The 14,309-nt window shown below is 34.1% G+C and overlaps 3 protein-coding genes across 6 annotated transcripts; all 3 read right to left on the bottom strand.

The window, feature by feature from the left end:
• Positions 1-990: 990 nt before the first annotated feature.
• LOC120085115 (TPD1 protein homolog 1-like) lies at positions 991-2,229 on the bottom strand. Its single transcript, XM_039040975.1, has 2 exons — positions 2,159-2,229; positions 991-1,408 (listed from the first exon to the last, which is right to left on the bottom strand). The coding sequence occupies exons 1-2, from the start codon at positions 2,214-2,216 to the stop codon at positions 1,098-1,100; spliced, it is 369 nt and encodes a 122-aa protein (XP_038896903.1). The 5' UTR covers positions 2,217-2,229; the 3' UTR covers positions 991-1,097.
• Positions 2,230-3,540: 1,311 nt separating this feature from the next.
• LOC120087261 (cysteine--tRNA ligase, chloroplastic/mitochondrial) lies at positions 3,541-8,680 on the bottom strand. 4 transcript variants are annotated; one of them, XM_039044200.1, is made up of 9 exons: positions 8,156-8,680; positions 7,956-8,019; positions 6,734-6,895; positions 6,344-6,514; positions 5,757-6,038; positions 5,478-5,603; positions 4,798-5,001; positions 4,346-4,447; positions 3,541-4,010 (listed from the first exon to the last, which is right to left on the bottom strand). In XM_039044200.1, exons 1-9 carry the CDS (start codon positions 8,536-8,538, stop codon positions 3,774-3,776), a joined length of 1,731 nt encoding a protein of 576 aa, XP_038900128.1. In that variant the 5' UTR covers positions 8,539-8,680; the 3' UTR covers positions 3,541-3,773. The 4 variants fall into 4 exon arrangements, with proteins under 4 accessions (XP_038900128.1, XP_038900131.1, XP_038900130.1 ...); XM_039044203.1 differs by having other exon boundaries at positions 7,956-8,051; positions 8,156-8,297; XM_039044202.1 differs by having other exon boundaries at positions 6,734-6,927; positions 7,956-8,051; positions 8,156-8,297.
• Positions 8,681-9,822: 1,142 nt separating this feature from the next.
• On the bottom strand, positions 9,823-13,437 carry LOC120084905 (ER membrane protein complex subunit 7 homolog). The gene is made up of 7 exons (XM_039040714.1): positions 13,234-13,437; positions 13,024-13,067; positions 12,016-12,124; positions 11,640-11,703; positions 11,428-11,544; positions 11,233-11,341; positions 9,823-10,251 (listed from the first exon to the last, which is right to left on the bottom strand). The coding sequence occupies exons 1-7, from the start codon at positions 13,314-13,316 to the stop codon at positions 10,157-10,159; spliced, it is 621 nt and encodes a 206-aa protein (XP_038896642.1). The 5' UTR covers positions 13,317-13,437; the 3' UTR covers positions 9,823-10,156.
• Positions 13,438-14,309: the final 872 nt, after the last annotated feature.

Below are 14,309 nucleotides of genomic sequence, written 5' to 3' on the forward strand. Positions count from 1 at the left end.
CTCAAATGAGTTGAAGTGATCGTTTTTTGAGCTTCATGGCGTCAATTCTTATCAGGTATAATTGAACTTAGAGTTTATCCAGACTATATTAATCTCTCAATGATCATTAGCCATCGCCACTCTCCTTTTTATTGCTTCTAAATTTATCCTATACATCTCGAGACAGGCTCGGTTTAGCTCTCAGCTTTAGCCTACTTTGGGAGTCCTTATATTTAGGTGTAGTATTGAAACTGACTTTCCCAAGTCTCCGAGTCTCAACTATTTTGGGGCTCATTTTTCTAAACCTTGCTAACTTCTTCGTTTTTCATGCCAAGCTTCCTTATAAAAGTCTTAGCTTGTCACCCCATTCACATCTCACATCTCAACTTTCATCCATCTTTCTCGAGTCATGGAGAACATTCAAGCCGTAGATCCTAGGATCGATGTATTATCTAATCTCCGCGATGCAAATTTTATCCTAAATCAAAGGCCACAAAACCGAACTCAAAAGGGAGGGGGGCTCTCAATTGACAGCATTTGTATTACTCGTCTAACTTTATTTTATTAGAGATTGCATCTCAGGTCTCTCTCTATAAGCATGCTGGAAAAGAAGTTGCTTGAAGTTGAACAAATTGATTTTAAAGAAGTTACTAAATTAAGACAAATAATTTTAAATTTTAAATTTTTAACTTGGTAGACAACTTGTGATTTAGTAATGATGAACATGATTTATTGTTTTAATTATTTTCATATTAATATCTAATACCTAATTTTGCTAGTAAATTTAGATTATTTAAATTGCAAGTTTTTTAACACTAAAATATTCTGAAAAAAAACCACATTATCATTTTTAAAAAAATCTTCTCTTCCCGTAATTACCCCAATATCAAATATTGTACACAAAGATCTGACATTTCGGTCGAGAGTATATATTTTAACTTAAAATATTCGCTAACAATTATAAAAAAGAATTAGAAAAAAAAAAAAAAAAGAGTTGTACTAAAGAAAATTGAAATAAATGAAAATTGATATTATCAAAGACCAATACAAACTTTGCTAATTATTGCTAAATAGGTAAGGAGGAGTTGTTTGAGATGGAAAAATGAGAAAGGAGAAGTTTAAGAACAAGCAACTTGAGAGAAGAGGGGCTTGAAAGAAAAGGCATTGTCCCAAGCATAAGTGAAGGAGATGGGGTTTGATTTAAACATTGGTTGACCATTGTTAACCAAACACTCTGATCCAGCAACCATCAAGATGGATTCATCAACTTTCTCAACACTGTTAAATCCATTGCAATCAAATTTCACACTATATTGTGAACAAACACAATTGTTTGTGATTGTGGCTCTCCATTCTTGTTTCCCATTCACTTCTTTTCCAGTTGTACTTTGACTGATTGTAATGTCATTCATGGAGCATTGGCTCTTGCCTGAAAAACAAAACATCCCAAACAATATTAAAATGGTTCAAGTTTTTGTACCGTCGTCATATCGTTATTGGCCTTTTATTAATAAATCGTTTAGTAGAAATCTAACATGTGACAATGTGTCTCTTGTTTACTTATCTGAATAGTCGATGTTTATGCATATCAGTTTTAGAAAGACATGTTTACGAAGTTAAAAGAAAAAAAAATTGTTTTATGAAAGTATTGAATTGTTAAAGAGAGAGACTTCACAGTCTGAGGTCAAGGTACAAATAAACACCACAAGAATAAGAAAACGAACAAAGACAATATCTAAACACAAGAAGAGAAAAACTCATACAATTAATTAAGGGAAAAGCTCTCTTGGATTCCCACAAGAGAAGCTCTGAGCTACCACTTAGAACAACAAATAAAAAACTCAAACGAAATCTCTAGACTAACTACTTAGGGAGGACACAATCACCTAAAGTTAAGTGTACTAGTGGAAAGAACCAAAAGAATTTTTTTATTAGAAAAGTTTAGGAAATGGTAATATTTGTCTAACTAAATGTACAAGTTCTCACAACTTTGCTTTTATATGAAACCAAACGATTTCATATCAATAGAGAGAGTGTTTTTCATTGTATACTCATGTTATTTCAATTATCTTAATATGAAACTTTGATCGTATACTCAATCGAAATAAAAATAAAATCTTGATCTTGACTAGTTAAAAGATTCAAACAAAATATTTATGAAGTTTTGAGATGAATATACCTTTGGAGAGGAGACAAAAGAAGAAGAGTACACAAAGAAACTTGATGGAAGCAACCATTTTTTAATTTTGTGATTTTCTTTTTCAATTCAATATGGGAAAAATTCTTTTTGATGAGAAATTTAGTGTGGAAATGTATTCTTATTTATAAGGACCCTTTGAAGAATTCTATTTATGATGCACAAAATAAATGCAGGAAAACATTAATTTTTATTTAATGTCTTTCCATATAAACGAAATTGTCAAGTAATTCAATTCGTTTATCTTTTAAAAAAATAAGAAATAAATAAAAAAGCGTTACATATTGCATTATAAGATTTTTTTTTCTTTAAAAAAATAGTGAAAAAATAATAATAATTGAATACAATGAAACTCAACTATATTTTATGGTGGTTAAATTACATAAATATAGTTTCTAAATTTTGAACATTTTCCTATTGAGTTTTTCTATAACTTCCAAATGTTTCAACCCATTTCAATTATATAATTAAACTTTTGAGTATGCTTCTATTCGATTATTCTTTCAATTAAAATCATTAATTAAATACTGTCATGGCTATATTTCATATTAAGGGAAATTCATATAAATAGAAAAAATAAAAAAATATTTATATTTTATAGTAAAAAGTTCCAAACGTGCTTTGTATTTGTGGAACTTTTTGCTATGATATGTAAATATTTTTTTATATTTAAAAAAAAAACCCTTTCATTAATGAACGTTAATAATATTTATGGAATGAAAGCAAAATTCAAATTGATTTCAAACAAACATGCACCCACATATATAGAGAGAGAGGTTAACCGATCAAATGTCAATTATCAACTCAAAATTCATTGGTTTATCCCCACTCCTGGATTTTTTTTTTTAATTATTTTTTTTTTATCTAAGAAGAAATCAATTTTCAAAGATGAAATTGAAGGAGACTTTTAAGGTTTGATCATTTTTGGTTATGGATTAATGACATTAATGGTGGTACTTATGGCAAATTTATGATTATATCATGCCAATATTTTCGTTGATAGCATTAAGAGATTTATAGCAAATTCATGGTAATGAATGTACCATTAATTCATTACCATGAATTTTATAGTTGGTTGATGACTTTGTTTTCTAAAATAAAATTAATCTTGGTAATAGATTTTCCATATCTTTACCATATTTATTTATTTCAAGAAAATGATAATTCATTTATAAATTTTTTTAGTACATTAAGAGAAGCTATGAGAATTTTAACCTCCAGTCTTGATGAAAGAATGTACCAATTACTCCAATAAAAACATAATTTCTCCATCAACTTGAGTTTTTAGAATATACAACCTAAAAGGTAAGAGCTTTGCTATGAATAAAATCGTCATCAATTATTCTACCTATTTAGGATCACAATTTTGAGAATTGCCAACAATAAAATGAATTTTAAATATATATTTTCAATTTGTTGGTTCTCTAGGTTTGTTAGACCAACAATAAGTCATATCGATTCGGTTCAATTTAATTTAAATTAAGATAATTAGCAAAACTAAACCTACACGGATTTTTTTTCCCTATTAAGAGTTCAACATGTGGAAGGACGTTTATTCATACAAAAACAAACATGGTGTTCTTGCACAAGAAATCATTCAAGTTGAAGAAGCCTGCTGTTCTTGAAGTGCAAGAGGAACAGTTGGTCTCCAAGTTGTCCCATTAGGGCCATCCATTAGAGCAATTCCAAATGCAGCTAGATCTCTCCTGATTGCATCAGATTTTTCATACTCCTTATTCTTTCTTGCTGCATTCCTTTCTTCTATTTTCTGTACTACTTGATCGTTCGTCATCTTTGCACGCGTTAAAGCCTTTTCCTTCAGCTGTTGCAGAGCCTGTGTCAACAAAATCATCAGTCAGCTTGTCTCCAAATAATTATACCAAAGCCAGCTACAGTGGCATGATAGAGTACTGAGTGAAAAAAAAAAAATAAGAAGGTTCTGTTAAGTTTTTTGCCGACTTGTCCAAACCAAATTCAAAAACTGATTCATCATGATGAAAGAGCGAGATCTACTGTTTCTCGTTGGGTCGGAGATTCAAATCCTCACCCGACACCCCAAGTGTCAGTAAAACATTATTTATATATATATATATATTGAAGTCCCTATAGATTTAGAAATCCCAAAGATTGTTCCAGGGTTTTATTATAGTGACATCAGCCCATTTCTACCTCAGAGTAACTAGCAGGCATCAGTCCTAAGATGGACAGCACATTTCCAATTATCTTCTCCAATGCTGCAAGAGATTCCATTCGAAATTCCTGCTTCTTTCCCTGTATGGATTTGAATTACACATGTTACAAAGAATAGAAACATATGTGAAAACAGCATCAAGTTAACATCGTCAAAGAATGGGGCTGGGCCGGGCCCAGGGGAAGGGGGTGTTTCAGTTTTGGTCTGAGATTCAGTCTTAAACTAGACAAGCTCGAAAAATCTTTTAGATGAATCAAATAAATAGATGAATCTCGTTAATAGATGACAACGATCTTACCACAACATAATCAATAGATAATATTGAATGAAACACATCTAAAAAAATATTGAATGAAACACAGGTTCAGTGATACAGCTAACTAACCATTAACTATATCAGAATAAATCAAGCTACACTTATGTGTAATACCTTACGAGTATGTAACAAATCATTGATAATTTTCAAAGGATCTGATAACGCTGCCAAAACTACAGGAGTGTGAATATCATCGGACATTGAAGTCAGGAAAACATTGTAGAATTTGTTGATTTCTTCCACCAAACTTGGGGCAATGGAACCCTTAAAACTTGATTCATCTTGCTGGCTAATAACAGTTCTACAGTCTTCAAGAGTCTGCAACCGTTCAAATTCAGTGAAATTAAATGATAACGATCTCTAAAATAACGTCATATTATGATATAGGAACAATAGGGTGGGTGGGTCGAAGAGATTAAATTTGTACAAGTGGCAGTTGTATTTATTGAAACAGCATGATGTTATCATGTGTATTGTCTACATCTATTCTTGGAAGTGTCTATTTAGTCATGATAGCCGTTGCAACGGCTGTATAACTATAAGAAAGAAAAAAAAAAATTGACCCCAAAATTAGTGGACGAATTAGAGAAGATTGAAATGAATGAGTGGGTGAATTACTGAAAATTGACCTGAAAGTAAAAATTGCAATAGTTATGTAACTGTAGGATCCAATTTGATCCAATTGAAAGTTTAGGGTCCAAACTATTACAGCATGCCAAGTTTAGGGTTAAAATTGCTTTTTTCCCTAACTATAATTTCTCATTATGAAAATTGTATACGGTAGGCGGTAGTACCTGATAGATGTAAAAAATGCGGTCTGAAGCACTTTCAAGAAGTAAATCAGAATAGTTGATTGGAGAACGGTAATGTGTCCCCAACAAGAAAAGCCTCAGAGCAAGGGGATGGTAAAGATCTATCACCTGGCAATTTATAGTTATCATATTGACAACCAATTCTAATAAAATGAAACAACAAAAATAAAATCCTGCATGGAATTTCTGTAATGTTCAAAAAGAAGAAAAATGCAATGAAAAAGGAATAGGGAATCTAAATGAATCTTTTTAAAACTCTACCTGCCGAATGGTGAAAAAATTCCCAAGAGATTTAGACATTTTCTCCGAGTCAATAGTCACAAAACCATTATGTACCCAGTAGCTTACATTACTGCTTCTGCAAGCGGCACAACTCTGAGCTATTTCATTTTCATGGTGGGGAAAGACAAGATCCATCCCCCCACCATGTATATCAAAAGAATACCCCAGATAAGTTGCACTCATGGCACTACACTCTATATGCCAACCAGGCCTTCCAGGACCCCATGGACTTTCCCAAAATGGCTCCCCCTCCTTGGCAGACTGCATGATACCACAGAACTTCAACAATAATACAAAAACAGGACAGACATATATGAAAGATACTAATGGCTCTATCAGACAGTTTTGAAGTGCTGTAATGCTGTATTTATCTTTGTTGCTTATACTGCTAAGGCAGCTGGACTGTACTTAAAAATGAAGCTTAGACTTTTTGATAGGGTTGTTTATTTTTTGCTATTCATCTTCAATTCAAAAAACAAATTTACCCAACCCTTTCATTTAGAGAATCTCATGGTTTAATGCTATGCAGGGAACACTTAACAATAATACAAGGCAATCAAATTGACCTTCCACAAAGCAAAATCAGCAGGGTTTTTCTTCCTGGTGTCCACAGCAACCCGCTCTCCAGCTCGATTATCCTCTAATTTTCGCCCAGACAATAGTCCATATTCTGGAAATTTGTCCACATTAAAGTATACATCACCATCAACACAATAGGCATACCCATTATCAAGAATCTGTCAAAACATAAGAGAAACACTTGTCACACACACCTCCCTCCCCTACTAGAATCAAGTGTAAGACAAGACAGACACATAGAGCATAAAAGATTTCAACAAGTGAACAATATATACTTATTGAAACAAAAGATGGTTTCAAGGCTAGTTAAACGATCAAGATAATACAATTGCGATAACTTCTATCAAATGAGGACCATAAGTCAAGTAAAATTTTACCTGCTTTATCATGTCAATGATCTGGGGCATGTGGTCCGAAACTCGGGGTTCAACTGAAGGAGGCAAACAGTGAAGATACACCATATCCTGACAGAATTCTTCACAGTAACGTCTACTTAAGTTAAGCGGATCTTCCCCCAACTCATTTGCTCTAGCAATTATCTACAGAATTTGAAAAGTGCAGACTCAGGATCCTGTCATAGCATTATGAAAAAAGTTGGTACCAAGATAGAAAAAACATTATAATATCAAGCATTAAACAAGTATAAAACACTCCAGTTCAAAAGTGACAATGGGAATCTATCTCCTAAGCATGTTGAATTTAGCAACTAAGAAGATAGACTAAATTTGAGTTATATTTGACGAGGAAACACTTAACCAGTGGAGAGGAGACGTTGGAAATAGGGAAAAAATAAAATCGACATTTCTTTAAGTTGGAAAAATGGAAAGGGGTTCAGAGTTGGATCTCCATATGTAAAATCACACTCATAAAAGCAGTCTTGATTAATCCACCATCTTATTATCTCTTGGTGTTTTAAAACTCATTCCAAGATCGTCGATATGTTGGATAAGCTTTCTCAGTATATTCTTTAGGAAGAAGTTGCTTTGGATTGGGGTGCACCTTGTTAAATAATATTATGCTCCACTGTTGTGGGAAAGTGGTGGCTCTGATATACTCTAAGCAATGAATTTTAGCCTTCTTTACTAAAGGATGGCGGAATTCTGTAACGACTAATTTCTTATGAAACTAGGAGCCATGTCATAGCAACAATGAAGTAAACCAAAAAAAAAGTAACCCAATCTCTTAATGCTTTTTCATTCACTAGCACAAAGTTGAAACTTAATCCCATAAATTTTTACCTTGATCATTATTTACATATATGTTCTTCCTAAAAATTGAACTTCATTAGGCACTCAAATTTAGCAACCAATGGCAGTATTCAATCACTCTATCCAGAGTGATGCTCCCTGTATCTCTTGTGAGCAAAGAAAAGGAAAATCATTCACTAAAGCTGACGTACGTTACAAATCATAGAATCAAGCAAAAAGTAACTGAAAGGGGAAAAAGAAGTTCAATTCATTTTCGTTCTCGATCATCTTGTTATTATTAATCTCACCCCCTTTAAAGGAAGAGTCGATGTATATGCAAGGGAGGCAACAATTTAAGCAAGGAAAATGCAGTTAGTTAAACAAATGGCACCATTTTAGCAAATTCACTCACTTTGTCATCCACATCGGTGAAATTGCGAACATAAAGAACTTCGTGTCCCAAATGCCTCAAATATCTGGTTACATAACAACACAAACTAGCAAATCACTACACGAACGGGAAAAAAATAGCGGAAGTTAGCTTTACCAGTCTGTTCTCCGATCAGTCACGAATGTCTAATTGGTAAGGCAAAACTTAGAAAGAGCAGATACCTGTAGAGAACATCGAATGTTACATAAACACGCGCATGGCCGATATGGCTGAGATCATAGGCAGTGACACCGCACACGTACATCCCCACTTTGCCTTCTACCTTGGGCTTGAACACCTCCTTCTTCCTACTCATCGTGTTGTGCAGCCACAGTTCCAACGATGTATTCTCGTGGTTAACAGCGGCTATTTCTTTGGGAATCTGCGCACTGACCAGGAGCTGAGATGAGCTCGGAGAAGAAGTGAAACAAGCGAAACTTCTAGCAGACTTGAAGAATGAGAAATGGGAATTGCGGTGAGTTCTGCGGAGAATGGCCTGAGAGAGTGAAATTGGGGAGAATCGAGCGAATGTTAATGGATTGTAAAACTTAAGGAGGGAAGCCATTGTTGCTCTGTTCTTGGAATTTGTCCCTGCCTCCTTTGCCCTTCTTCTGCTGGTTCTGGCGCTGGTTAATCCGTTATCCGCGATTCTCAACTCGGACTTCAACTCGCGAGTTCACTGAGAAAATGTAGTAGATGGCTAAAACTTTGGGAGGTGTTTTGAAATGTGGCCGTTTCTTTGAAGTTACTGAAATATAACCCGACACTGAGTTTGCATTTCCATATTTACCCCTTTTGTATACGTTGATGGCCATTGATTTTTTTGTGGATTTGAAAAAACCATTGACATATAAGTGGCTGAAGTTTAACATTTTTAATCGGTTTGAAAGTTTCAAATTATATTTACTTGAAGAAACTATGATTTATCGATTCGAGTTTCAAAGAAGAAAACATTGCAAAATCGTTTGAAATTGTTCCTAGAATTGTTATCCAAATGTCGTTTATAGCCTCCTCTGCTAAAATCCATTTTCATTTTATCTAAACTGAAATCTATGCTTTTTATTGTTCACACATTAAATCATTTTTTTAATACAATCAAAGAAAACAAAACAAACCAATACAAAATTAAAATCAAAACAAATAACAAAATTCTCTCAAGAAGGAATGTTATGGAAAACCTTCTAGCATGAACAGTTAAGTCATGCGCAATAGAGTTGTTCTTGCGATTATCTAAGAACTTAACCATAGTGATGTCACGAATAGAGTCAACAAACATCTGAACCTCATTCTTGTATCTTCCGATCAAAAGGTTTCAAACGATATGTAAATCAGTTTCAACCTAAAGAGGGAGATGCTAGCTTCCAAAACTTTGAAAAGACCTACAAACATGGCAATGGCCTCAAAAGCTCAACAGAAACTATCGAGTAAAATATCTCTCCATGGTTAGAATAACCTTCCCTTTGAGTCGCAAACAATTGCTTTGATTCCCAACTCACTATTAAGGAATGCTACATCAAAATTTACCTTGAAAGAACCGTGGGAGGGGCAGCCCAACGGCTAGCATTCTCGGGGATCAAAGGAGGACGAGAAAGTTGAATAACATAGTTAGCCTCCTTCACTGAAATCCACTATGGCATTTTCAGTCTCCTTCACTTAACATAATAATAACATAGTTTTAAAAGTTAACATGTTAGTTTATCTTTCTTGAAAAATCTAATTTTTTCTTAAAATAAGAATTTTTTAAAAAAATAACACATGCACATGTTAGGCAAACTAAAGGGAGGAAGTCCAGCTGTCCAGTTATATATACATATATATATCAAGCGGATGCAAATAATGGAAAAAGAAAGAGTGAAATGTGAAGAAATATTTAAAACTGAACTATCAAAATGATGTTTAGTCCCAATTGGGTAACATAGATGATGGTCGTTTACATAGCTGAGGGACTCGTTAAGAATAATAATGAAATGCATACCAAAACAATGTCTAATAGATATGGCTATCAAAATCAAAACGAAGCACACAAATAAGTTTAGCTTCTTCCAGACTGCTTTAGCCAGAATGGCATCATCAGAACAACCAGATTAGTCTCATTTGCTTCAACTGTTGGAAATCCCGAGTGCTTTCTGCAGGAGTTAAATGCATTTGAGCCGGGGATGTAGTCGATATCGAAATAGATCCTTTTAACTGCTCCGGCCAGCCCCAGGTAGCAAGCTCGATAAAGTTGGGACACCTTGGTTCCTCATTTCTTCTTGTGCTCTCCTCATTTCTTCAGGATCTGATCATCACGATATTGCAAAATCATACAGTCAGAGAAAGAATCATTCTTCATTTTTTGGGGGTAGGATTGGGGGAAGAAACACAATCATTCATTTATAAGAAAGAATTGAATTAGGTCCAGTTTGCTGGCTCAAGGCAGCCGAGACATTGTTCATCGGTCATTAATTAATTGTGAGCAGAACCAACAATATGAACTTCCCCATTTGATTTTTTACAATGAACCGAGAGGGCAAGCAATTAGCAACATAACTTTCACCAAGAGATTTGGCATGAGCGAATCTCATATATTGAAGTAATAAAAATGGATGTCGCAGTAACCAAGGGCCTACGCTAAGTGGAAAAGTTGGAAGAATTTTTCATCAACATATTGCCAAAGAAATTTCAAAGAGAGAATTGTGATAGAGCACTTTGTATTTAGAAATAATACAGCTTTCCTTGAACTTTCAGGGTATAATAAGGTTTGGGGCCATTGGTCCAACTTTCAATTTGCGTCCAAAAAGTCTCTAAACTTTGAAAAAGTCTTATAAGTCCTTAAACTTTTAATTTTGTGTCTAAAATATCCCTAAATTTGAAATTTTTGTTAATAAGTCCTCGACCTATTCAATCTTTTTTAAAATTCATGGATATAACACAAAATTAAAAATTTAGAGTCTATACTCATTTGATTAAAATTCAAATTTATATCTAATAAGACAAATAAATCGATTAATTTTTAAAAATTTTGAATATGAGACACAAAATTGAAAGTCGAGGAACCTTTTACACACTTTTAAAGTTGAAAGACCTATTAGATACAAAATTGAAAGTTTGGACTTGTACCTATTAGACATTTTTTAAAGTTCTAGGACCAAATGAATACAAACCTCAAAGTTTGTAATAATATAAAGAATAGCAGCACGGGAATTTGCCATTCATCAGCCAGTAGCCATAAATAGAATGAAGACAGTGACTACTGTCTAATGAGAAAATGAGTAGGTACCTATGTTCTCCATTAGCTTGGGCATCAGGAATACAACAATTAGCATGAATCCCACCATCAGACCCATAGGACTTTTCACCACAGACATTATGGAGAAAGGTTCTCGAATCTGTAATACAAGATTGAGTAATCATGTGAGATGGAAGATCAAATTCAAAAACTAAAAAAACAAGAGGAGGAGGGGGGGTGACCAACCTCATAATACTCTTCATCCCTTAAAGGCTCTAAAACAAGCTCACTCAATGCCCGCCTGTTCTCTGTTAGGGCTGCCTGAACCTTACCTGGGTTTCTGGCACTCACATCAACTCGAACCTAAGGAATTAATAGAAAATGGAAAAGAAAAATGAGTTGAATGAAACCAGATTTGTAGAAAAACAAATGGCTGATGGAAGAAAAAGAAAACCCACAGGAGAAAAGAAATAACCCAATGCAGCCACTTCAATCAGATGGGTTCCTGCTGGCACATTATAGCTTTAAGAACTTAAGTTAAAGGAAGTACAGGAACCTTAGAAAATTTACTCGAGACCTGTTTGTGAGTAAATTGTAAAGGCCAAATTTTTTAGCTTAACTCTCCAAAATAATTACACCAACCACAGGGTAGCAAAGAACAAAATAAAATCAAATGCTACATCCAGTTGAGGATTATATAAATGACCAGAGCAGATCATTTGAGTCCTAAAAAGAGTAAAGCAAAAAATTAGATCATGTATGCAAAAAAGCCTAAAAATAATAAAACTCCTTCACTTGAAGAATTTTCAATTAACTAAAACATATGGAGGATACAATGAAAAATATCCATCGGCCCTCAAGAAGGTTACTCTTTGGCCACCATTAAGTATGACTTTAATGTTTGATGTTTTTCCAGGAAGTCCAAATCCTTTAAGTGCGTTGCCTGCCAAAAGCTCAACAGGATGCATTAGCTGAGAATATAACCACAATCATCTCATCATAGAATCACAACCAAACATAACATAGATTTTGAATATCATCAACTTATAGTTATAATCTTCGTAACGCTGAACTGTATTAAGGAGGGCAGATTTTTCTAACATATTAGTCACCCTTAGGGGTGAAGAACACAAATGACATCTGCATACAGAGTTCACCACTTCTCATAACATAAAACACATCTGTGATGCCTCTCCTCCCAAAGGAGAGCTTTATGAGGACCTACAATAGTAATGTGGGGGTCTGCAAATCCTTTTTCCCCATTTCAAATCCATGCTAATCCAACTACCTAGAAACAGATAAAATATTCCACCATTAACAAAGCAGCATCGCTATTTTCATGTGGATACCTCAAGTCCGTGTTGGAGGGAAACAATAGTATTAAGGATGAAGTGGATAATCTTGCTTAGTCCTATGGTCATGCTGCAGTTCTTTTGGCCCATAACTTAGACCTTAACCTTCTAGAAGACCCCAAAAGTAAGGACTTTTGTACTTCCATGGCAGAAAAGATTCACTGCAATTTAACTAACTTCAAAGGGAGGAGAATCAGTTAATTATTCGGAGTAATTTAGCTAACTTCTTGGTCAATCGTAAGATAGTATTTCTTCAATTGCCACACCAAGAACTGCTTCTGATAATTTTTCTCCCTTATTTATCAATGTCAATTGAAGAGTTTTTATGATCCCCTTAGATTAGGTTAAGATAACTTCTCTTCACTTCATCTTCTGTAATTCTCGTTTTCTAACGAATAACTTTCTTTAAGTAACAATTCAGCATTTATCTCAAAGCTCAATATCAAAAAAACACTCGCAACATGGATAATAAGAAAAGGAAAAAACGTACTTGGAATCTTCACCCGACCATAGATGGTGTATCCATCGCCGGACCTGCCAAAAGCGACAACGAGATTAAAAGAGAATTGAAAGAGATAACAACGTATACTAATCCGACAGAATCATCGATCATTACTTTCGATCTTCATCAATTCATATTCCTAATGAGTCGAGCACAAACAAAGTCACAATGAATTAAAGACAAAGCACTGAGACCTACCCAGAGGAAATCGCATGCGACGGAGATAACAGAGTGAAGAATAATTGAAGAGAAAGCAAGAGAATGAAAACTTGAGATCGCATTTTCGAAGATTCTGCAACGGCGGACGCTTCGGAACAGGGAAGATCTGGCGGTTCTTCTAGCTCGTTGCCGAGTGTATTAGAAAGAAATCAATGGACGGACGATGGACGGAGAAATAAATTTTTTTTTTCAAAGATATTGAATTAAATACGTGGAATTGGAAAATCTAAGTTTATGATATAAAACACTATCCTAATTGAGCTAAGTTCATTTTGGCATGGATAAATAATTTTACTCCCTCTTTCAATCGAACCCATATGTTTCTTTTTTTTCTTTTTTGAGATAAAGTAATTAAAAAAAAATTCTCATACCTCTTTTCTCGACGTACAAAAATAGTAATTACTTTTAATTGGATGCAAGAGGTGTGGCATCACGTGCACCCAATATTTTTTTGTATACAATTTTATTTCAAACTTTAGTTCATTATAACTATTGACCTACCATTCCAAAGATAATCCAACTTATTAAAATATTTTAACATCAACTAGTTAGATATTTGAATTCTTCACTCCAAAGTAAATGGTTCATGACTCTCCCGTATCTCTCATTTGCGCTAGTTGTCAAGCAATTATAAGAAAATAACCAATGGCTTTGGAAGCCCATCCTTCTTTTTTTGTTTGTTAAGGTCATGTGTACCCTGCCGAAAACATAATAGATCAATGGGAATTAAAAAAAAAGTAGGTCCCATTTGATTACTTTGAATAATTCATATAATTAATTTCCTCAATTAATTTGAACAATTCAAATTAATCCAAAATTAATTCTCAATAATCTCTGTTGAGTTACAGAGGGGATCTCATGGACCTGTAAATTGAAGCTCTAATGGTATTCGAATAATTAATTAAACTCCTTTAATTAAATTGTCCAATCTTCATTAACTGTCGGTCACTCCACTACAGCCCGATAGCTACACTCTTCGCACTACAAATATATTTATGTGTTCATTTGGATATAACCAGTCAACAGCGCGATGACCTTCCACAAATTGCTCGTAA

The sequence above is a fragment of the Benincasa hispida genome, chromosome 9 (assembly GCF_009727055.1).
Source record: "Benincasa hispida cultivar B227 chromosome 9, ASM972705v1, whole genome shotgun sequence".
Classification (NCBI taxonomy): domain Eukaryota; kingdom Viridiplantae; phylum Streptophyta; class Magnoliopsida; order Cucurbitales; family Cucurbitaceae; genus Benincasa; species Benincasa hispida.